Below are 23,625 nucleotides of genomic sequence, written 5' to 3'. Positions count from 1 at the left end.
AATTGTCACTATAAACAAGGGCATTTTCTTCTTAAGATCATGTATACAGAGTATCTTGTCATATCCACATCCCCCTTTCCCGTCACTCCCTCTAGACACCCCTCCCAACATGTCCTCTCTCTTTTGGGGTTGGGAGGCAGCCCACTGTGTCCAGTTAATGTTGCCTGCTGGATATTAGCTGCGTCTTGTGCATGTCTTGTGCAGGTGACCATGTCGTGTTCAGAAGACAGCATTTTGCAGTATTTCCTCTGTCCTGCAGCCCTTCTATTCTTCTTCTTTCAGGATGTTGCTGCGCCTTGCAGGGGGTTGATAGAGATGTTCTAGAGCTGGGCATTCAGCATCATTTATTCTCGGCACCTTGACTAGTTGTGAGTCTCTGCATTACCTGCTGCTCCGTGCGGAAGAAGCTCTGCTGGTCAAGGCGGAGGTGTAAGCCTTTAGACAATCTATTTAGTAAAACAATAATAGGTTTTCTCGTAGGGCCTATGGTCTCTAGAACCATGACTTTTGACTAAGTTTACTGTACCTGGTCTGAATTCCTTCCTGTGGAGCAGGCCTCAAATCCAAGTGGTTCGTTACCCTCCTAACCTCATGCCACTCTAGCACCAGTGAACACATCTTGCCTGACATGGCACCATTGCAGAGTTCATCACTGGGTAATAATACTAGCAATGCCTTTTCTGTACCAGCAGCTCATATACAAAGCTATTAGCACACTCTAGATGATGTATTACTCTTCAGAGACAGGATCTTACTTTGTAGATTGGCCTTGAACTGCCAAACTTTCTACCTTAGACTCCTGAGAGCTATATAGTTCTTTTATTTTCACACATACATTTCTTCTAAGTTTCCAGTATTTTTTTGAAAATTGAAAAAATATCATTAAATGAAATGTACATATACCTTTCCAAAATAGTAATCTCTTACCACTGCTAATTATATTTTGTAATATTTGTGTTAGTTATCTTTTGCTATGTAACAAATGAACTTAAAACAATAGACATTTATTATCTTACTCTCTATGAATCAAGAATTCATCTCAGCAATGGGGATGTTCTATCGGGGACTCACCAAGGCCAGCTGGCCTGGGTCTGAAAAAGCATGGGATAAAACCGGACTCACTGAACATAGTGGACAGTGAGGACTACTGAGAACTCAAGAACAATGGCAATGGGTTTTTGATCCTACTGCACGTACTGGCTTTGTGGGAGCCTAGGCAGTTTGGATGCTCACCTTAATAGACCTGGATGGAGGTGGGTGGTCCTTGAACTTCCCACAGGGCAGGGAACCCTGTTTGCTCCTCGGTCTGATGAGGGAAGGGGACTTGATTGGGGGAGGAGGGGAAAATGGGAGGCGGTGGCAGGGAGGAGGCAGAAATCTTTAATAAATAAATAAAAATTAAAAAAAATAAAAGTGAATATATAAAAAAAAGAATTTGTCTCAGGGCTGGGAAAATGGCTTAGTGGTCAAGGGTACTTGTTATTCTTCGAAAGGACCTGAGTTTGGTTTCCAGAAACCACATGATGGCTCCAGGGAGATCCAACACCCTCTTCTGGTCTCAGCAGACACACACATGGCATACACACGTGGCGCATACATGTAAATAAAATAATAAAAATAAACGTTGAAGGAAGAATTTAAGTATGGCCTTCTTGGACACTTGTGCCATAGGCGTTTCAGTGTCAGCAGAAGACACTGTCTTATTTACAGGCCACAACGAGGGAAGATTGGCTTCCCAGCTCACTCACCTGGCCAGGAGCAGGGGAATCCAGTTCTCACAGACTGTTGGAATAAGGTCCCAGTTCCTTAAGGGCAGTTGGCTGGTGCTCCTTAATGTGAACGGGATCTAGAGTGACTCAGAGTGCAGCTGGCTTCCATCAGAGCAAGCTAGAGAGCAGGAAAAGGCAAGCGAGATGTCATATCTTGAAAGCAACGTCCCTTTGTCACATCTGTTAAAATTAAAAATATTATACCGAAGGGGAAGAGAATTGCACAAGAAAGTAGATACCAAAGGCAAGAGAAATGGGTTCCTCTTAGAGCCTGCTTACTTTGTTTCTCTCAGAAAGTTCTGTATAATCCATGTTTCAATTTAGATTTAATTTGTATTACTGACTTTGAGGTATCTTTTGAAAATTCTAGTGATACCCAGAGACGGAGTAGATGAAGGATCGGGTATCAATACACTAGTGCTGTTGCCTCACTTCCTGTCTCACTGCCTCTGTCTAGGGTGACTCCCACTCTTTAAACAGACTCTTTAAACAGCTCCTGGAGCTGGGTGAGCTAGTTCTGTAGTCCAGGCTGAGGCAGGAGGATTGCTTGACTTTGGGAGTTTTAAGGCAGTCAGGGAAGGAATGAAACAAGATCCCATCTCAAACAAAGTTGCAATTAGGACAAACCGAGAAGGTTGGTGGAACAGGGACCCGAAGAAGCAGCTGTTCTATGCTCTGCACCAAAACATTGCCACAACCACACCCAGCCACAAAAGAGGTTGGGAAATGTAGTCTGAGCAGATGGACTCGAACCCATTTCACCGTGGAAGAAAGGAGTACAGTACCGAAGGGGAAATTAGGCATTTCTGCCAAAGCTTCCAGTAGCACAGAAGTGGGGGCCACACAGCTGCTCATGCTGAGGCTCACTCACAGCTGAGCAATCGAGTCCCAACTCAGAGCTCCTTACTCATTTTGCTTTGGTTTTGATTTTAAAATTTATTTTCATGTATATGGATGTTTTGCCTACATGTATACCTGGGCGCCATATGTGTATCTGATGCCTGCAGAAGCCGGAAGTGGGTGTTGTGTTCACTAGGACTGGAATTTGAGATGATTGTTAGCTACCACGTGGGTGCTGGGAATCGAACGTGGGTCCTTTGGAAGAACAGCCAGTGCTCTTAACCATTGAGTCATGTCTCCAGCCAGAGCTCGCCACTCTTAACTAACACTGATGATTACTAACTTGGTTATGGAGCTTCACAAACCTGTACAGATGGAGAGGAAGCCTAGGGAAGGGCAGGCACCCCGGAAGCTGTGAAAACTGAGAGCGGAATGTCCATTAGCCGGTGTGCACAGACAGAAGACAGAGGCGGCGGCAGGCTGCCAGCGCAGGGGGTGTGGCGCAGGGGCAGGAGTCCTGTGAACTGGTCCGGCCTGGAGGCCTGTACCACACATTAAACCACTGACGATGAATAACGTTGCTGCAGAACTCTCTCCACTGCGGTTGAAAGAAAAAGGCTTCTGGCACTCTAAACTTCAGAGTTAAGCTTCACCAATTAGCTGGGAAATTCCTTTGTGTAGAACATTCTATAAAAACGCTCTCAAGTAAAGGGACGGTCCCTCTCCTCGCTGTATTCTTCACTTTGATTGGTTATTGCTTGCACACCATTCCTGTAGAAAGATGTTCCCCAAAGCCCATTTCTGGAGTCTAGGGTCACACATTTCTCAGAGCAGTTGGTACTAGTGAGGACTTCGTTTTTAAAGAAGTGTTTTCTATCTGTTACTTTCAAACATCGCAGATTGTAAGCACAGAGCAGTTACCCCATCTGTGCTTGTCATCTTCCAGGGTCTAGAATCTGTTTGGTTACAGTGTTGTTGAAGGTAGGATTACCAAAGTGTTCTCTTGTTCTCACGTTTGAAGTTCACCTGCATCCTAATTAGTTTTACAGGTATTAGTCCTGAATATTCTTTCCCATTTATCCCAGCGGCAAGCTCTCACCCATTTCAGATTTAGACTGTCGTAAAGTAAATCCTATCAGACCTGTAAAACACCACCAATAACAGGAAAAATTGTTACAAATAGTTCAGTCAAGTTTAAAAGTTTACTACATAAAAGTCTTTATTAAGGGATTAGTAGAGGCTACAGATGGGAAAATAATTTGGAAACATTTAGCTGACTGTGGACTAGTATTTAGGATATGTAAAGAATTGTCACACGCCTTTAATCCCAGCACAGGCAGAGACAGGTGAATCTCTGTGAGTTCAAGACCAGCGTGGTCTACAGGGTCACAGAACAGCCAGAGCTACACAGAGAAACCCTGTCTTATAAGAAACAGAACCAACTAAACAAATGAACAAAAAAGAATTGTCAAAATTCAGCACTGGGGATGGGGGATATAGTCCAATGGTAGAACTCTTAGCATGAATTTTTTTGTGTTCCCACCTGAAACATAAAAGCAAAACAAAACTAAACTGTTTTTAAAAACTAATTAAAATATGATAAAAGTCATGAAGAGAGACACTTCATTAAAGATACTGTACATTGGGCTGGAGAGATGGCTCAGGGTAAGAGCACTGACTGCTCTTCCAGAGGTCCCGAGTTCAATTCCCAGCAACCACTTGGTGGCTCACCACCATCTGTAATGAGACCTGGTGCCTTCCTTGCCAGCAGTACATTGTATGCTTAATAAATAAATCTTAAAAAAAAAATACTGTGCATAACCCCAGTAGGAAAATACAAATGAAGATGAGGTGTGTGTGTATACATATGTATGTATGTATATTAGTATGTGTGTAATATATAATAGACTGATATATATGTCAGTCAGAGTTTTCATGGTTGTGACATGGCCCAAGGAAAGAACTGGAGGCGGCTGTAAAGGATTCAGCCTGGCCCCCTCCTCTGCTGTGTATGAGCTGTGGTGAGTCGAGCATCGTGGAGAGAGGTTTGTGCCTTGTGTTGGTCCCAAAGCTGAGAGAAAGAAGAGCCAGGAGTAGCATATACCACTCAAGGGAAGACCCCATGACTGCTTCCTCCAACTAGGTCCCATCTCCAGAAGTTTTCACTTCCCCGTATCGCCATCAAATGATGACCACTACTTAGGTCAGAGCCCTCCCGACCCAGTCACCTCTTGTTAATTGGATCCACCACTTAGAGACCACTCCTTTGGCACATGAACTTTTTACTGTAGGCTATGAAAATGGCTAAGATAGGGAACTGTGAAAGTGCTGACTGCTGGATGCAGAGAAACTGTCAGAGACATCGGGCGGCTAGGGCATGTAGGATGTGGAAGACACCTTAGCAGAGCATCCTTTTATGTGTGTGTTTCTTTGCTTGTTTTTCGAGGCAGGGTTTCCCTGTGTAGCTTTGGAGCCTGTCCTGAAACTCGCTCTGTAGACCAGGCTGGCCTTGAACTCACGGAGATCAACTCTGCCTGGCCCGCAGAATATTCTTTTTTAAACAAACTAAATATGTCACTGCCACACAACCCAGTAGTTGCACACTGGGGCATTTATTCCAGAGAAACAAAAGCTTAACATCCTACAAAAGCCCACATACAGACTCCGCAGTGACCTGCTAATATTCCCAGACTAAAAACATTCCAGAATCTCCTCAGTGAATAAATAATCAAAGCTTGATTCATATAGTACTAGTCAGTGATGGAAAGGAACTAGCTAATGACCCAGGCCACAAATGGATGAGCCGGGCTGAATGAAACAAGCCAATTCAGAGAAGTTCATACCGTATTATTCCACATATATAACATTTTTAAAATTTATTTTGACTTTGTGTTTATTGGTGTTTGTCCACGGGTGTCAGTTCCCCTGGACCTGGAGTCATAGACAATTGCCAGGCGCCACATGGGCGCTGGGAATTGAGCCCGGGTCCTCTGAAGAGCAGTCAGTGCTCTTAACCGCTGAGCCATCTCTCCAGCCTGTATAACATATTTTAAATGACTGAATCACAGAAATGGAAGATAGACCAGATTCCAGGATTTATGGAAAGTATGAAAAAGGACAATGGTTATGATTGTAAAATGGCCACCAAAGAGATTTATGTAACAGTAGCAAAGTTATGTATCTTATATCAGTGTCAAAATCCTTATGCTATAGATGTACAAGTTGTTAATTACCATTAGAGGAATTGGTGAAGGATACTTCAGGTTTCTTAGATTGTTTCTTACAAGTGCACATAGAAATACAATCTCAAGATGAAATACAACTTAAAAATTATAAGCTCTTTAGAACTTCACTAGACTGTGAACTCTGAGGATGAGGTGGGGTGGGAGGCGAGTCCAGGGATCTGCGTTTTCCAGTAGCTAATTGAGTGAGTAGAAGATACCTAGAGAAGTTGACATGCCGCTTCGGGAGCAGAAGCAGGGGTCTTGAGAGAGCCATTCTAGAAGCCATGGCTGGCAGTAGGCCAGAACAGTGCCCATCCAGTCTGCCTGCTAGCCAGGTGGCAGTGTTTTTTAATCCCAGCGCTTGGGAGGCAGAGGCAGGGGAAATCTCTGAGTTTAAAGGCCAACCTGGTCTACATAGCAAGTTCCAGGACAACCAAGGCTACACAGAAAAACCCTCTCTTGAAAAACCAAAACAAAAAAGTCTGAGGGAGGGGCTGGAGAGATGGCACTTATCCCTGACGAGGACCCCAATTCAGTCCTCAGCACCGCGTGGTAGTTCACAACTCTCGGTACCTCCAGCTCTAGGAGATCTGACGCCCTCTTCTGACCTCTGCAGGCAAAACACGCATACGCATAAAATAAATAAATAAATATTTTAGGGAAATTTTTGTTTTGTGTATAAAATTTCAGTAAGAAACAGTATAAAATGACAAGACTATATCCACCTTACACTGAGTCAAAACAACATAAAATGTAAAACAGTCTGAGGGAAATATTCTGGTCTCCATGAAGTCTGTAGTTTTTTTTTGTTTGTTTGTTTTTCAAGATGGGTTTTCTCTGTGTAACAGTCCTGGCTGTTCTAGAACCCTCTCTGAAGACCAGGCTGGCCTTGAACTCACAGAGGTCGCCTGCATTTGCCTCCGAAATGCTGAGATCAAAGATGTGTGCTGTCACTGCCCGGCCATGCCTATAGTTTAACTGAAGCAGAAAATAATAATCATAGTCCTTTAAATTGCTATGAGATGATAGATATTTTGAAGAAAAAAATTTAAAGCATTATTTAGGGGTTAAAGATGGAAACATTACTAAATAGCAAGTTTAAGTAGGGTTTGAAGACAGAGCGGGAACATTTATGCCAAGTCCTGAAGGAAATAAGGGAGATAGCCATTGTGATAGAACCTCAATTAAGAGAATATCATTGGTTATCATATTTAAGTTTGAGATACTAAAGGAATGTCCTCCAAGGGACATTGCTATCTATTTTAAATGTATAATGCATTTGCAGTTATACAAGGGACAGTTATAGCATATTTGGCATAATAATGACCTGGTTAAGTATATAATGTTTTTGCGATTGAACATGGGAGAGTTATATCATGTTTAGGCGTTATTATGACCTGGTTATTGTTTTAATTTGGAAATTAATCATGACATAAGGAGATATGATTGTGCCAAGTTGACAGGGGGTGGACTTGTGATGGATATTCTTGGTTGTCAGCTTGACTACGCCTGGAATGAACTACAGTACAGAAATGAAGGTCACAGTTGTGAGGGTGTGAGAGGTTGCTTTTGCTTGGTTTGAAATGGGTGAATCCACCTCTGGTCTGGGCCTTTGAGGTAGGAAGACACACACCTTTGATCGGATCTTGAGGAGGGAAGACACACCCTTAGTCTGGACCACACATTCTGCTGGAAGCCAATATAAGGTCATAGAAAAGGAAGCTTTTGCTATTTGCCTGCTTACCCTGCCTTGCTAACCCATCCATTCCTTCACTGGCATTGGAGCGTACTTCTTTGGGTTTCCAGCATATACTGAAGACCAACAGAGACACCCAACCTTATGGACTGAGCAGCTACTGGGTGCTTGGACTTCCCATTCATAGCCAGCCATTGTTGGATTAGCTGGACTGAGGCCTGTAGGTCATTCCAATAAATCTCCTTTATTAAAAAAAATACACACATACACACATATATTCATATATCATTCTGAAAGTTCTGTTACTCTAGAGAACTATAATATAGCTATGACTAGTATAGTTCTGAAGGAAGAAAGCTCCCATAGAAACTTTCAATAACTAGCAAAGGAAAGAAGGTGTTGGTAGAATAAGGATGAGCAAGGAGAGCAATTTGTGATGGGGTTCTAGGGACACTAAGAGTGGAGAAGGTGCTGGGCAGTGGTGGTGCACACCTTTAATCCCAGCACTTAGGAGGCAGAGGCAGGCAGATCTCTGAGTTCGAGGCCAGCCTGGTTCCAGGACAGGCTCCAAAGCTTTAGAGAAACTGTCTCAGAAGGGGGGAAAAAAAGGAGTGGAGAAGGTGTTGAACCCTTTATCTTTTACTGATTGAAATGGGAGGTCACTGTTGGATTTGGAGTAGAAGAATGCCATGACCCAGCCTAATTCTTTTTTTTTTTTTTTTTAGACAGGGTTTCTCTGTAGTTTTTGGTGCCTGTCCTGGAACTAGCTCTTGTAGACCAGGCTGGCCTCGAACTCACAGAGATCCGCCTGCCTCTGCCTCCCGAGTGCTGGGATTAAAGGTGTGCGCCACCACCGCCCGGCCCCAGCCTAAATTTTTAAAAGGCAATTCTGGGAGGCTGGAGAGATGGCTCAACATCTAAGAGCATTGGCTGTTACTAGCAGAGGATTTGGGCTCCCAGAACAACATGGTGCTTCCCAACTATCCCAAACTCCAGTTCCAAGGGATCCAATACCCTCTTTGACCTCCAAGGGCAGCAGGCATACATGGTGCACATACCATCATGAAGGCAAAACACTTCAACACATGAAATCTAAAAAGTAAAATAAAAAGAATCAGTGGTTATGTTGAGATGAGGCAGTTGAGGACCATGGTAAGGAGGTGGAGAGAGAACAGCCCAGGCTGGAGAAAGCTTTGCAGTTGGGATTGCATACTGATCTTGCAGAGGACCTGAGTTTGATTTCCAGCACCCCAAATGTGTGGCTCTATCCCCAGAGGATCTGAACCCTCACCTGGCATCTGTGGGCATCTGCATTCACAGGTACACTTGCACACATGCACATAAATAAAATAAGATGAAACTTAGGGGACAAGGGGAAGCATAACCTTCAGAAGCTTTGCCAGTTCTCCTGAGGTGACACTGAGGTGACTGACTCAGAGAGGTCTGGTGGTACTAGAGTCGTGCTTGTTCAGACTGATGTTTTGTGTGTTGTGGTTGTGGGCTAGAGTCTGGGCCTTGTACATGCTAAGTAAGCCCTCTACCCCTCACCTGCCTCCCAGGCCTGGGTTGGATGGATAGGTAGGTGGGTGGGTGGATGGATGGACGGGTGTGTGTGTGTGTGTGGATGGATAGATGGATGGATGGATGGATGGATGGATGGATGGATGGATGGATGGGTGGATGGATGGATGGACAGGTGTGTGTATGTGGATGGATGGAGGGATGGATGGATGGATGGATGGACGGACGGACGGATGGACGGACGGACGGGTGTGTGTGTGTGTATGGATGGATGGATGGATGTGTGTGTGTGTGTGTGAATGGATGGATGGATGGATGGATTGATGGATGGATGGGTGTGTGTGTGTGTGTGTGTGGATGGATGGATGGATGGGTGTGTGTGTGTGTGTGTGTGTGTGTGTGAATGGATGGATAGATGGATGGATGGGTGGATGGATGGATGTGTGTGTGTGTGTGTGTGGATGGATGGATGGATGGGTGAGTGGATTGATGGGTGTGTGTGGATGGATGGATGGATGGATGGATGGATGGATGGAAGGAAGGAAAGATGGGTAGGTAGGTAGGTGGGTGGGTGAGAGATTGAGAACAGGCTATCCTGTCAGATTGGAAGAGGAAAATGATGGCAACGCCAAGGCTTTCAGAGCTGGGGATTTGTGTAAGTGTTGCCATTAGCGGAGAAGGAATAAGCAGCAATAATGCAGCTCTGAGGGGAAGTGGGGGCAGAATGTTGAATTCTAGATGTCCACATTTCCAACTGGAAATTCAAGTCTGGAGATACACAGTTGAGAGCTGCACTTAAGATGATGCAGCTAGATAAATGAAGTTTAGGGAAGAGACCCAAGAGCTGAGCCCCTGGGACAGTTTCAGAGGCTGGAGAAAGGGAAAGCCTGCTGGGAGAGACTGGGAAGTGTGGGCTTTGTAGGGAAGCGACTGGTGGTCTCCAGAACAGAGGGGCACTTTGCTCAGTGCTCTAAAATGCTCCATTACAAGGACAAAATGAAGCATCAAAGGATTTGGTTTTGGTTCCTGAGAAAGGGAAGCATAGCATTAAAATATAATCCAACAGTTCCATTCCATTTCTAGGCTTATTTCTCCCAGAAGGGAAGGAGAAGAGTTCACACCCATGTGTGCATGAAAGTATTCGTAGCAGCATCGTTCTCACTAACCAGAAGGTAGAAACCCCAAATCTTCATCCAGAATTGAGTACAATATAAGATGGGGGCGGGGGGATTTCTAGGCCTGATGTTGTATACTCATAATCCTAACGTTTAGAGGACTGAGGGAGGAGGACCACCAGGAGTTTGAGTCCAGCCTGGGTTACAAAATGAGACCCTGTTTCAAAATACAAACAGATGGGCTGGAGAGATGGCTCAGTGGTTTGGAGCACTGCCTGCTCTTCCAAAGGTCCTGAGTTCAATTCCCGGCAACCACATGGTGACTCACAACCATCTGTAATGAGGTCTGGTGTCCTCTTCTGGCCTGCAGACATACACACAGACAGAATATTGTATACATAATAAATAAATATTAAAAAAAAAACAAAATACAAACAGAAAAAAATATAATAGCACAACTTTTATGAATCTGAAAAACATACCAAGTGAGAGAAACCAGACATAAGAGGACAAATATTATGTGTTGGCATGTGAGGTGCCCAAAATGAGCCCATGGAGATAGAGTTAAGTAAAACAGGCTACCAGACGCTGGGGCAAGACAGGAGAGAGAATAACTGTTCAGTCTGTATAGAATGTCTCTTGAGTTCATAAAAAAAAAAAAAAAAGTTCCAGGAACAGACAATGTAACATTCGTTGTATACTAGTGTACAAGAAATTCCTGCTACTGAATTATATACTGACAAAAAGCTTGAAATAGTACATGCAATTTCTACAGTTTTTTAAAAAAGTGTAGGGCTGGACTGAGGGTATAGCCCAACAGTAGAGCTCCAAGGATCTGGGTTCGATCCCCAGTGCATTTTTAAAAGCGTAAGGAAGATGATGGGGATGGTGGTGCATGCCTTTAATCCCGGCACTCGGGAGGCAGAGGTAAATAAGCCAAAAAAAAAAAAAAAAAAAAAATCCCCGTCATTTCTGTTCTAGGTTGGCTTTAGGCTTGAATCCCTTTGTAGGTTCTTTAATACATGTTTTTTTGCACTCCTTTGTAGTTCATATTGTAGTCATCACAATTAAAGAGAATAATGTCCCTGTGTACAGGCCATTATCACCAGGAGAGAGCCAGTTATTACAGCGTGAGCCAACTAAAGTGTTAGAAGGCCTTGAACTTGATATATTCTTGTCTCTGCTTCCTCGGGGTTATATTACAGAGTTGTTATGCTCACATGAGCATATCGTTTAAATACTATATTTTAAAATAATGTGTGTGTACACTAAGGAAAACTACTCTCTCAAATACTGTTTTTTTGAAAATAATGTCTCGAGTGCACTTCAGTAATTTTCCTGCTAAAACAGCATTTCTGCTAATGCCACGGAACCGGTAGGGAGAATGCCTTGAGGACTGGGGTTTTGTGGCGTAGTCTATTTAACAACCGTGACAACTCAAGAATTGTAAGCAGCCTCGCCTCCGTGTCTGGGATCCGTCAGCAGCATTGTGTCTACTGGCAAACCCTTCAACATTCTGCTTCAGCCAAAGCCGTGCCGGTGATGGTCTGGGAAGTGTTTACAGAATGTTTTCAGGTCTTGGTAGTTTCTGTATTTAAAACAGCATTCCTTTCAAAAGCCACCATTCTAAAAAAAAAAAAAAAAGTAGCAATTTTGAAATAAAATGACATGAGTGTAGAATCCTTCTCAGTCTTGATGAAACAAAGGCTGGGTGTTGCCGCGGCCCGGGAGCGAGCTCTCACTGCTTTGTAGGATTGCAGAGGTGAATTTCGATGGCTGGAAGATAGATGGGTGCCAGATGCAGTTTGACATAGATTCGGGCAGCTGCTCCCAGGCTAGGTTTCATTAGCTGGTAAGTGCGCCAGCAGACGCAGCCGTGTGGGGCCCCACATGCCAAAAGGACAGCGAGAGCAGCGGAGCAATACAATATTCACTAAGTGATTTTAATCTCGGAGATTGAGTGTCGCCCAATCAGTTTCCAGGTTATAGAAAACTGAATTTGAAGCCGTTCAAGGGCCCAGGTCTTTGTCCACTTGGGGAGGAAAAAAAATTCCCCCTCTTTTGTTTGTTAGTTTTAAAACAACAATCACAAAAAAGTTCATTAAACCCATACAGGTAGATGCAATTAAAAATCATGTCAAGCTGGGCGGTGGTGGCACACACCTTTCATCCCAGCAGAGGCAGGCAGATCTCTGTGAGTTCGAAGCCAGCTCGGTCTACAGAGTGAGTTGCAGGACAGTCAGGGCTGTTACACAGAGAAACCCTGTCTTGAAAAAAAAAATCCTGTCAAATTCCCTAGCACACACACCCTTCCTAAAAATTATCACAGCAAGGCAGATAATCCTCAATAAAGGGGCCAGTGAGTCTGTTTAAGTGAAAGTCTTAGATGAAGCCCTCATGCCTCTGTCAGCCTCCAAGTTGTCCCCTGCTATCCCTGTCAAATCCATTCTCTAAAGCAAACAACAATAACGAAACAGAAGTCTACACAGAGAAAGCTTATGTGTTTTTGAGACCATGTGATCTGCATAGGTAGTGTTGAAAACTACATACCTGGCCACATACAGTGAACTTAAAAAAGTTCTCATGAAGGGTTTTTGCTGTAGCTACTAGTGGGGTTATCAGTCATTATGACACTGACTCCAGGTAGCAGGCTGGAGTTCGGTGCCCCTGTTTTGCTGTCTGAAGAAGGGAGCCTTTATTTAGTGTATCTTAAAAACTTGTTAAACTCCCTTCGAAAAGGAGGGTTGTGGGGCTGGTGAGATGGCTCAGTGGTTAAGAGCACTGACTGCTCCTCCAGAGGACCCGTGTTCAATTCCCAGCACCCACATGGCAGCTCACAGCTGTCTGTAGCTCCAGATTCAAGAGAATCTGACATCGTTATACCAATGTGCATGAAATAAAGTTGTTTTTTTAAAAAAAAAAGAAAGAAAGAAAGAAAAGGAGGGCTGTGACCTAATGTATCAGCGGTGCAACAGTTCCACGTAGGGTAACTGTATTGCCATTCCACGTAGGGTAACTGTGTTACCATTCCACGTAGGGTAACTGTATTGCCATTCCACGTAGGGTAACTGTGTTACCATTCCACGTAGGGTAACTGTATTACCATTCCACGTAGGGTAACTGTATTGCCATTCCACATAGGGTAACTGTATTGCCATTCCACGTAGGGTAACTGTATTGCCATTCCACGTAGGGTAACTGTTCAGTGCCTGTTGGTTTGACATGTACATGTTTGAGAAGCGAGCCTGTAGCAGCTCCCGCTTTTCTTCCAGTCTTAGGAATGCCTGGCACATTATGGCTCTGAGGCGTTCCGGAGTGCTTTTCTTCAAATCTCTGTGCTCAGCTCATGACATGAGTGGGACTTGTTCTTGGAGAAGAATAACTTCTATTCTTCAGGTTTCTTATGAGTATTTTACCTAATAACCTATTTTTTTAGTCTATAAAATGGTTAAAGTTTTGGGGATAAACTGAGATAGAAAGCCTATATGTTCAAGAATAAATTATAATGTTAATGAATAGCTAGCTACAGGATGCCCTTCCCAGTTTGCATGCATTCTGGGATTAATTGTGTTATATTGCCTACGAGGTCTCTGAAGTTTAATTTTTTTCAGAGCAAAGCTCTCATCTGTGAATTTATACCTGAATTAAAAGGAGTAACATTTGAGCTGGAGAGATGGCTTGCCAGTTAAGAGTCCTGGCTGCTCCTCCAGAGGGCCAGGTTAGTTTCTCAGCACCCACATGAAAAATCTGTGACCCCAGGTTAAGGGGATCTGATGCCTTCTGACCTCTGAAGGAACCAGGCACACACATAGTGCTGATGTACATGGGCAAAACACTCATATACATAAAAATAAACATTTAAAAAATAAAGGGAGTAATATCTTAGGTGATGAGGCTTTACTTTATTTGAATCTTAGAGGGTTACTTTATAGCCATCAAAGCCCCACCCCCCATTTTCTTCCTGCTAGCTCCCCTCTCTTCCTCTGGGATTCTAGCACTGTCGGCAGCTTCATTAGGTGACCCTAACTATTGGGACTTTTTTTTTCGTGTACATGGTATTCAACAAGACTTTGTATGCAGACTGCTTGGGTAGAGGGGGATTGGGCTCACGGAAGTGTTGCGCTCACACACTCAGACAGCATTTCTCTTTGCAGACCGTCCAGCCTGTCTCAGTTCTTGGGCTTTCGTATTTACTCTCACCCATTTTACTTCCGCTTTGCCCTGTGTGTGATCTGACCCTTCTCCTCCTTAGACGTGAGAAGACAAGAGCTGGTGGTGAGAACAGCATAGGAGCCCTTCACCTCAGAACTGTCCCCGCCCAGCCAGAGGCTAAGCTGTCCCCTCACAGGGTGTCCTGAAGGAGCGGGGAACAGCAGGTGTTGTATTTAGCTCTCAGCACAGGACTTTTTCAGTATTTCTGTGTTCTACATGTCTTCCTCTTACACAGATATCCTCGGGAAATTTAGCATCTATTGTTACGAGAAAAGTTAGTGTGCCCAGAGAACCCCAGAGAACCTTGGAGGAAAGTGCCAATGAATGAATCCAAGTAGCTGGTGTGATCATTACTATTAACTACCAACCAGTGCAAAGCCACTTTTTCCTTTGACACTTCAGTTCATTTTCCTCCTCAGTGAAACCATACATTTAAGCATCCTGGTTCAATGACTTCTTTTATGTGTGCTGTGTCTCTTTAGTTTGTCCTTTGTGGTTTTGCTTATGGTGCAGGGGATTAAACTCACACGTGTCACATCTGCCCCACCACCCATCTGTATCACAGCCTTTCCTAAATTTAAAGGGGAGACTGATTTTATTGTGCTAAGGTAAAAAAACTGTTGATGTGTTAAACTTGCATAGCCAAACTGTCTGCAGTCATGCTGTTCTGGCCTGAGAGACATGAATAGGAGTTCCTAAGGAGGATTTATGTTTATATTATAAATATAAAATGTAAAATATATATTATATATACTATATAAATATCAGTATATATTTTTTAATAAAAGCACAAAGCCTCAAAACATTTCTAACCTTATTCTTACATATATTTATTTTATTATATTATATATTATATAATACTTATTATATTTATGAATATATATTCTTATATATATATTTATTCACATAGACTGTAGATAAAATGCCTAATGGATCGCAGCCTGAGAACCTGAGGATGTACTTTTTTACTGTCCTTCTGATTCTTAGCCTTCTAACCTCAGTTATGAGAAACAAAGACCCGAGGTCATTTAAGCTGGTGATTGTCAGTGTCTGAAGCCCCTAGCCTCTGAACCCGGGGTCAGAGGACTCCCCGTGTCTGTGATTCGCACCAGCATAATGGGGCCAGAAGGATGGGTCCGTCTACTCCAAGCAGGGCCAAAGCTCTCTCTATTTTGTGTGTGTTCTCTGCTCTCAGGGCTCACTCACCAAGCTCCTATTGCACTCTGTTTCTTTGATGGTTTTTTGAGACAGCGTTTCTCTGTGTAGCCCTGGCTGTCCTGGAACTAGCTCTGTAGACCAGGCTGGCCTTGAACTCACAGATCCGCCTGCTTCTGCCTCCCGAGTGTTGAGGTTAAAGGGGAGGAGCACCACCATCTCTGGGCTCCTGCATTTTAAAGCCATTGAAGAACGTAGCTGATCCTTCCTGGTCTTTGTTTTGTTTTCTTCTTACAGTATAATCAAGGATAAGGACAAGATGTTAAGAATTCGGAGTGTAGCTGGATGTGGCAGCAGCTGACATGGTGGCTCATGCCTGTCGTCCCCGCATGTGGAGGGTATAGAAAGTGGGTCAACAAGTCAAAGTTATAGCAAAGGTAGTGAGTTATACTGGTGAGACCTCCTCTAAAAACAGCAAACATGTGCAGACTCAACCAAAACAACACACCAGTTGAGAGTCTTACCCTTCGCTCTTGGTGGTTTGTGACACAATCTCAGTTAAACTTTGCGTAGGACCTTACAATTATATTACATTATGTACATTGTATACATTAGTACATTCAGATAATGTTAGATAAAAATAGTGGGACTGGTTTTGATATTGAATCGCAGTGGCAGGGGGCGGTTTGAATGCTAGTCAGCTAAGATTTTTCAGTGAAAGTAGCTTTTCCCTGTCCTCTAGGCTGACCTAGTACAGGGATGGAGTTGTATCTCCTCTCTAAGGCACCATAGCATTGTCACAGACCCTACATAAGATCTGTCACAGTGCAGTGCTGACTAAGCCTGCTGAAGACAGGTAGCTGGGTTCTCCAACTCCAGAGGCCACCAGCAGCGAGTGGTCCGTTGTCATTGCTAGCAACAGGAGCCTCCGCCATTGGTCCTCATTTTCCACAAGCAATCCGTCGTCCTCAGCAGCAACACTAGACTCTGACTGTGGCTCCTCCCCCTCCCTCCTTTTTGAGGCATGGTCTTGCTATGTGACCTAGCCTGTCTCCTGCCTGAGCTGCTGAGTGTGCTGCCATAGCTAGCCTCTGCTTGAGCTCCCGATGGTGCCTCTATAGCTAGCCTCTGCTTGAGCTCCCGATGGTGCCCCTATAGCTAGCCTCTGCTTGAGCTCCCGATGGTGCCCCCATAGCTAGCCTCTATCCATTTTTACAGACGAGGAGGCTAAGACCAGTGCCTGATCAAGCTAGAACTTGAAACCCTGTGTGTCCCAGGAATGTTTGACTTCAAAGTCAGTGTTCTTAGAAATGTCAGACATATTGACAATAGCTTGCTCTAAATGACACTTCATTATAAATAATCTCCAAATGTTCTATATGGTTTTCCCACAAAAGAACCGAAATCTAATGGCGTAACAGCGGCCAACCTCGTGAGGAGTTTCTGTGGAGACAGTCACGAAGTCAGGATGATGTGTGACTCAAGGTGCCTCGACTGTGCAGCGTACTGTCTTGGTTGGGAGGGAGGATTGGGGTGACTGCTGCGGAGTCATATGCAGCACCCCTCGTGTGGTGGGGGCAGAGGAGGGCGAGCGGACGTCAGACAGAGCAGCTTCATACCCCACCCAATGGCTCATCGTGGCATTTTAGGCTGTGTGTGTCATCGGCCTATGTGGGCTGGAGCAACACGGAAGCAAGCATAGTAGCAGTATCTGGAAATACAAATACCAGTGAAAAAACATTGTGTTACCTGTGGCCCTCCATATAGCGCCAGTGCTTGTGAAATCTGTACTTTGAAGCTTTCTAGATAATGCTTTCACTAGCTGAAACCAACTTAACATTTTCTATTTAAGTGTCTAAGATTCAGTTGTAAAATTTCACTCGAAGCTAAAGCTGTTTATAGAAACTAGCTGGTGTGTGGGCATACTAAAAAGAAAAAGACAGGCTATATTTAAAAGAAGATATGTTAAAGTTTTTCTGATCCATGCCACTAGGTAGGCAGACAGACAGACCCCCACATAGCTGTCATCGGAGGTCGTTTTTAGAAATGTGCTTTGGCAAAAAGCCTCTCACTCGACATTAGCCAGAGGAGCAGTTCGGAATCCCAGTATGGTGCCCAGACCGAGGGGCTTCCCGAGCCAGTTCTCCAAGTGCACAGCAGAGCAGCCGCTGGCCCTTGCAGACCGCTCTGTAATCGGGGCTCGCTATGCAACCTCAAGGGCAGTCGCCAGTTTTAGAGGGTGTGGCACAGCTGGACTGTCACCGTCCTCACCCAGGGGATGGCAGTGTCACAGTGGTTTCCTGACAGCACAGATTTACCGAGGTCTTCGGGTGTCGGAGAGCTGCTTGCGTATCAGCAGAACATGTGTAGATTTGCAGCCATAGCTCATGCAGGAACTTCCGTTTACATAGCACACTAATGTTCTATAGAGACCTTAACTTTTTCTCTAGGTGTATCAGACTTGCTTGACGCACAGAGGTCCTATGAAAATCTTACTTTATACAGTTGTTGCTGTGGTCAGCGTTATTACGTACTTTGCATAGGCAGTGTTGACATTTCCTTTTCTCATGACTGGGAATCATTAGAGTGCTAAGGTATTCAGTTGAAATAAGAGCTTTAGATCATCCCAAATCAGGACATTAAAAAAAAAAAATCAGTGTTTTTAAAACCCTCCTTGTAGTTAGCTGTTTTATTTCATTTTTTCTTTCTTGCCTATTTCATTCTCCCTTTTAAACCTCCATTTACAGTCTTTGGTTTAAGGGGAAAAGCCAAATATATAGAAAATTAAAAGCGGGCCGTGCTTGCCGGCAGACTCGCCGCCATGGGCCGTGTGATCCGAGGGCAGAGGAAAGGCGCCGGTTCTGTGTTCCGCGCGCATGTGAAACACTGTAAGGGCGCCGCGCGCCTGCGAGCTGTGGACTTCGCCAAGCGGCACGGTTACATTAAGGATATTGTAAAGGATATCATTCATGACCCCGGTCGCGGCGCTCCCCTCGCCAAAGTGGTTTTTCGTGATCCCTACCGGCTTAAGAAGCGGACGGAGCTGTTCATCGCCGCAGAAGGAATCCACGCCGGGCAGTTTGTGTACTGTGGCAAGAAGGCCCAGCTGAATATCGGCAATGTTTTGCCCGTGGGTACCATGCCTGAAGGTACTATCGTATGTTGTCTGGAGGAGAAGCCTGGGGACAGGGGCAAGCTGGCACGAGCCTCCGGGAACTATGCCACAGTCATCTCCCACAATCCGGAGACCAATAAAACGCGAGTGAAGCTGCCTTCAGGGTCCAAGAAGGTCATTTCCTCAGCCAACAGAGCTGTCATCGGTGTTGTGGCTGGTGGGGGCAGAATTGACAAGCCTATCTTGAAGGCTGGCTGTGCCTACCACAAGTACAAGGCCAAGAGGAACTGCTGGCCACGCGTATGTGGTGTGGCCACGAATCCTGCAGAGCATCCCTTCGGAGGTGGTAACCATCAGCACATTGGCAAACCGTCCACTATCCGAAGAGATGCCGCTGCTGGACGCAAAGTGGGTCTCATTGCTGCCCGCCGGACTGGGCGATTACGTGGAACCAAAACTTTACAGGAGAAGGAGAACTAGAACTCAGGAGCTAATAAAGTATGTCCTTTGGCTAACAAAAAAAAAAAAAAAAAAAGAAAGAAAAAGAAAATTAAAAGCCAGATGGTGATGGTAGAGGCACACACTTGGGAGGAGAGGCAAGTGGATCTCTGAGTTAGAGGTCAGCCTGGTCTGCATGGTCAGCAATGTGAGTTCCAGGACAATCAGGGCTACATGGAGAAACCCTGTCACAAGAGGAGAGAGGAGAGAGGAGAGAGGAGAGAGAGAGAGAGAGAGAGAGAGAGAGAGAGAGAGAGAGAGAGAGAGAGAGAGAGAGAGAGATAGCTGAAGAATGCGTATTAATTGCGTATTAATGTGTGTGTTGGTGCGCCGGCTCTGTGGTGCTCTTCCTTCTCAAGAGTATAGCTTTGCTTGGTTTATAAATCCTGAGAAACTGGAGTCTTACTGTTTTGTCTACCACCACCGTTTCTTATTGGCCTCAGTTTCCTTTCATGATCAACTGTAATACAAAGCCTTTGTAAAATGCCTCCACATACATTACTTACCTTGTAGGGGCAGTGGTAGCGCACGCCTTTAATCCCAGCACTGAGAGGCAGAGGCAGGTGGATTTCTGTGAGTGAGTTCAAGGCCAGACCTGGTCTACGGAGCTAGTTCTAGGACTGGCTCCTTAGCTACTGAGAAACCCTGTCTTGAAAAACCAATGAATAAATAAATACCCTCCAAACATTACTTTCCTTGATTTCTCATGATCCTGAGAGATTGATGGTACATTTATTATATTTTTTGGATAAGAAAACTAAGGCATAATGAATCTTGGAGGTTACAAATCTCCTAGGGAGGTTTGCCCACCCATATCTGCCTAATGCCTATACCTCAATATCCCAGTTCCATGAGTCTGAGCAGGATACAGAAGGATATGTTTTTGGGAAAGAAAATCATCACTTTCTCAGACATTCCTCTGCATTTTTCTGTGGTCCACCTCTGTCCCCACCTGTAGTCACAAGCTAAGCTTTGATGACCAGTATGTGGTTTACTGTGTTGCCTCCACCTGTATGTTACAGGAAACCCAACCAACGGTGCCTTGGACCTAAGATTCCATGGTCCCATAATTGTCTGGTGTGACGGTTGCAGGTCTGCATTATTTAGCTGTGCATTTGTGATCGGGAGAGAACTTATAAGGAGGAGGCAGGAGGACAAAGGCAGGGGAAATGAGGGAGCAAATTCTGTTTGGAACGATGTGTTTTGAAGCTGCAGGAAGTAGACAGAAGCCTGGGAATGTGGGCAGCCCGTCGAAGTTAGAAAGGACAAGGAAATAGAAAAAACCCTTTGATTTTAGACTTCTGGCCTCCAGAACTAAAGAGAGTAAGTTTGTATTAGGATGGCCAGAGCCTGTATTGAGAACACATAGCTGGGTGACTGGTTGTTGCAATAATCGCTTCACGTCTGACTTGGTAAAAGGCACTCACTCGTTGCATTGGGTTCCAGGGTCTTCCACAGCCTGCCCTGCTCTTCCCTTATTAACCCAACCCAGCACCCTCAGCTCTACCTCCTAGTCCTCCTACCCACAAGGCCTGCTTGCATTGCCGCCCTCTCTCAGCAAGCCCTCTGCCTGAGAGGTGCTGCCTCACTTCCTGCAGGCGCCGACTCAAACGCTGTCTGTTCAGCTTTATTCTGTTTTCCTCATGTTCCTGGCTTCTGAGACCTAGGACATTCAGTGGGCATTAAATCCGTATTTGTTGAGTATATACAGAGCTCTGATTAATTTAGTAGGACAAATGACTAGAAGTGAATTCCCCGCATTACAGATAGGAACATTTAAAAAGGTTCTTGGAACACGTGACTAAAACCCTATTCTGCCCGAGGTCAAATCAATTCATATCCCATCAGCAACTACGAGACAACCCTGTCCACTTCATACTCATCCGTTGTAAACAACTCCAGCCGGCTTGGTACATGGAAATTCATTTCTTTTACATTTATAGGGCTTTTATTAGGTGAATTTGTATTTTTATGGTATTCATTAGCCTCTGTCTTTTGCCCATTCTTCTAATGGCAGTCTGATTCCAGTGTTTCTCTAGTTTAATGCTGATGCTTTCCTAACTGATTTGTAGACTCTAATGGTTAGTCTGTTGCAAATATTTTTCCTAGTTTCCTATTTTTTTCAATTTTTCATATGTATTCAATTTTTAAAAATGTAGTCATTTTACTTTTTTCCCTTATTTATTTGGAAAGCTCTTATCTAGTTCTGAAATCAACTGTTCACCTGTGATTTTTTTCAACCCTTTTTATGTCTGTGATTTTTTTTTTTTTTTTTTTGAAACCGGGTTTCTCTGTGTAACAGCTCTGTCTGTTCTGGAACTTGCTTTGTAGACCAGGCTGATCTTGAATTCAAACTCTCTGAGATTCACCTGCCTCCCGAATGCCGTGTGCCACTACCGCCCAGCTATGTCTATGATTTTTATTGTTATTAGTTAATCTCTGGCGTGGTGCTTGCTGTGTGGAAGAGGAATGCCATGTTGTCTCCTCCCGTGACCACAGTGCATGTGCCTCAGTAACACCTTGAAACACTAAGCCTTCGTCGCTGGTAGGGCTGTTTCAAGTGCTCGGTTCAGATTCATTCTGTTGTTTAAACACCAGAACTCAACCCTTAGTTATTGTAGCTTTTAAATAGGGTTTGGACTCCTTTTCAAAAAGGTATTTTGAAGAGGCTGGAGAGATGAGGGCTCAGCATTTAGAGCACCTGCTGCTCTTACAGAGGTCTTGGATTCCAGTCCCAGAACCTGTATGGTGGCTCATAACCATTGGTTTCTCCAGTCCTAGGGGATCCGATGCCTTCCTCTGACCTCTGTGGGCACCAGGCAGAAACATAGGCACACAGACATATACACAGGCCAGATGCTCATACACATAAAATAAAAATAAATAAATCAACAATTTTTAAAAAAATATTTTTAAGAGACTTGTAGCCGGGCGGTGGTGGCACACGCCTTTAATCCCAACACTCAGGAGATAGAGGCAGACCGATCTCTGAGTTTGAGGCCAGCCTGGTTTAGAGAGAGAATTCCAGCACAGCCAGGGCTACACAGAGAAACCATGTCTAGAGAGGGGCAGGGGGAAAGACAGGTATGGTGGCACACAACTTTAATCCTAGCACTCCAGAGGTAGAAGCAGGTGTATCTCTGTGAGTTTGATACCAGTCTACACAGTAAATTCCCAGGCCAGCCAAAGCTACGTGGCTGAGACCCTGTCTCCAACACACACACATACACACACACACACACACACACACACATGCACGCACACATGTATGTATATATCTTTCCCCTCATCTCTTGGTTCTAAATAAATTCTAAGATCATTCTGTCAAGTTTAGGAGTAGTTACAGATTTACTATCCTAAAATTAAAATCAAGTCTTGCCATCCTTCCATGGAAAATCTCTTTCTAACTCCTCCTGGCCTTCTAGGACCTGCCCCAATTGATCTCTTCCATTTTTGCATGGCCACTCCCCCCCCCCCCCCCCCCGGAATTTAACCATGAGTACATGCCAGTGTCCTGCGTTTTTTCCACCTCCCTGTCTTTGCTCCAGCCACCCTATCTGCTTGTAGTGACCTTGATTAGTGTCCTTGTCTGACTGCCCTAAAATCGATCACCATCTCTCTCGGTACCTACTTCCTCATGGACCGGCTTTGTGCATGGTTCAGCCATGTGACCCACTGTACCACAGTGGCTTAGTCTTTCCTCAGAGCTGTGTAGAAGCTTCTCTATTCCCCAGATGTCAGGTATGCTAGGCAAGAGGTTTGGTTGGTTGGTTTTGTTTATTGTTTGTTGGGACTGGGTATCTGTGTTATAGCCCTAGCTTTCCTGGAACTCATTCCAGAGCAGACCGACCTGGAACTCAGACATCCTCCTGCCTCAGCCTCCTGAGTACTGGGATTAAAGACATAATCTTTATCACCACCACCACCGCCGGCTAGGTAGAGGTTTTTCTACCGAGTATCCCTTCAGCCCTCGCCTTCATCTTGTATGTCTAGTATCTACCATGCTGCCATCAGACAGTCTGAGTATGACTGGATTCGAGGAAAACATTCGACTAGAAATTCGAAAATAGACCTGTTGCAGCACCTGCTGTGAAAGATAAGTTAGGGACTTGACTAAGGTTGCGATGGCAGAAGTAGGCTGTCTGGAAAATGGCAAGAGAACAGCTTTGAACCTCGAGCCTGGTGAGTGAGGATGAGAGGACGGTTCTCCGAAGCCCGTTTCCAACCCGGACACGAAATGGGTGTATTAAGAAGTGGTTAGGTCAACTTTATTTATAACGTTTCTTTATTTGGGAATGGGGACAAGGCAGGTGTACGCATAGTGTGTGTGTGTGTGTGTGTGTGTGTGTGTGTGTGTGTGTGTGTGGAGGTCAGAGGATAGCTTGTAGGATTCCAGGGATTGGACTGAGGTCATCAGGCACCAAGTCACCTCACCATCTCCTAGACCAGTTGTAGTTGTGCTGTGAGTCGGAGATGCCTT

The 23,625-nt window shown here is 44.6% G+C and overlaps 2 protein-coding genes across 3 annotated transcripts in view; both read left to right on the top strand.

Annotated features, from left to right (window-relative positions):
- Window positions 1-23,625, top strand: part of Sertad2 (SERTA domain containing 2) — a 117,672-nt gene that overhangs the window by 57,851 nt on the left and 36,196 nt on the right. The gene's annotated exons all lie outside the window — the stretch shown is intronic.
- On the top strand, window positions 18,337-19,127 carry LOC130875940 (60S ribosomal protein L8-like). The gene has a single exon (XM_057772260.1). The coding sequence runs from the start codon at window positions 18,354-18,356 to the stop codon at window positions 19,125-19,127; it is 774 nt and encodes a 257-aa protein (XP_057628243.1). The 5' UTR covers window positions 18,337-18,353.

This window comes from Chionomys nivalis, chromosome 6, assembly GCF_950005125.1.
Source record: "Chionomys nivalis chromosome 6, mChiNiv1.1, whole genome shotgun sequence".
NCBI lineage: Eukaryota > Metazoa > Chordata > Mammalia > Rodentia > Cricetidae > Chionomys > Chionomys nivalis.
Note: the sequence above shows the minus strand (reverse complement) of the source record. Positions and strands in the feature narration are given on the sequence as shown.

Excerpts from the sequence above, each read along its gene's own strand:
- LOC130875940 (XM_057772260.1), top strand. The coding sequence starts at position 18,354 with ATGGGCCGTGTGATCCGAGGGCAGAGGAAAGGCGCCGGTTCTGTGTTC.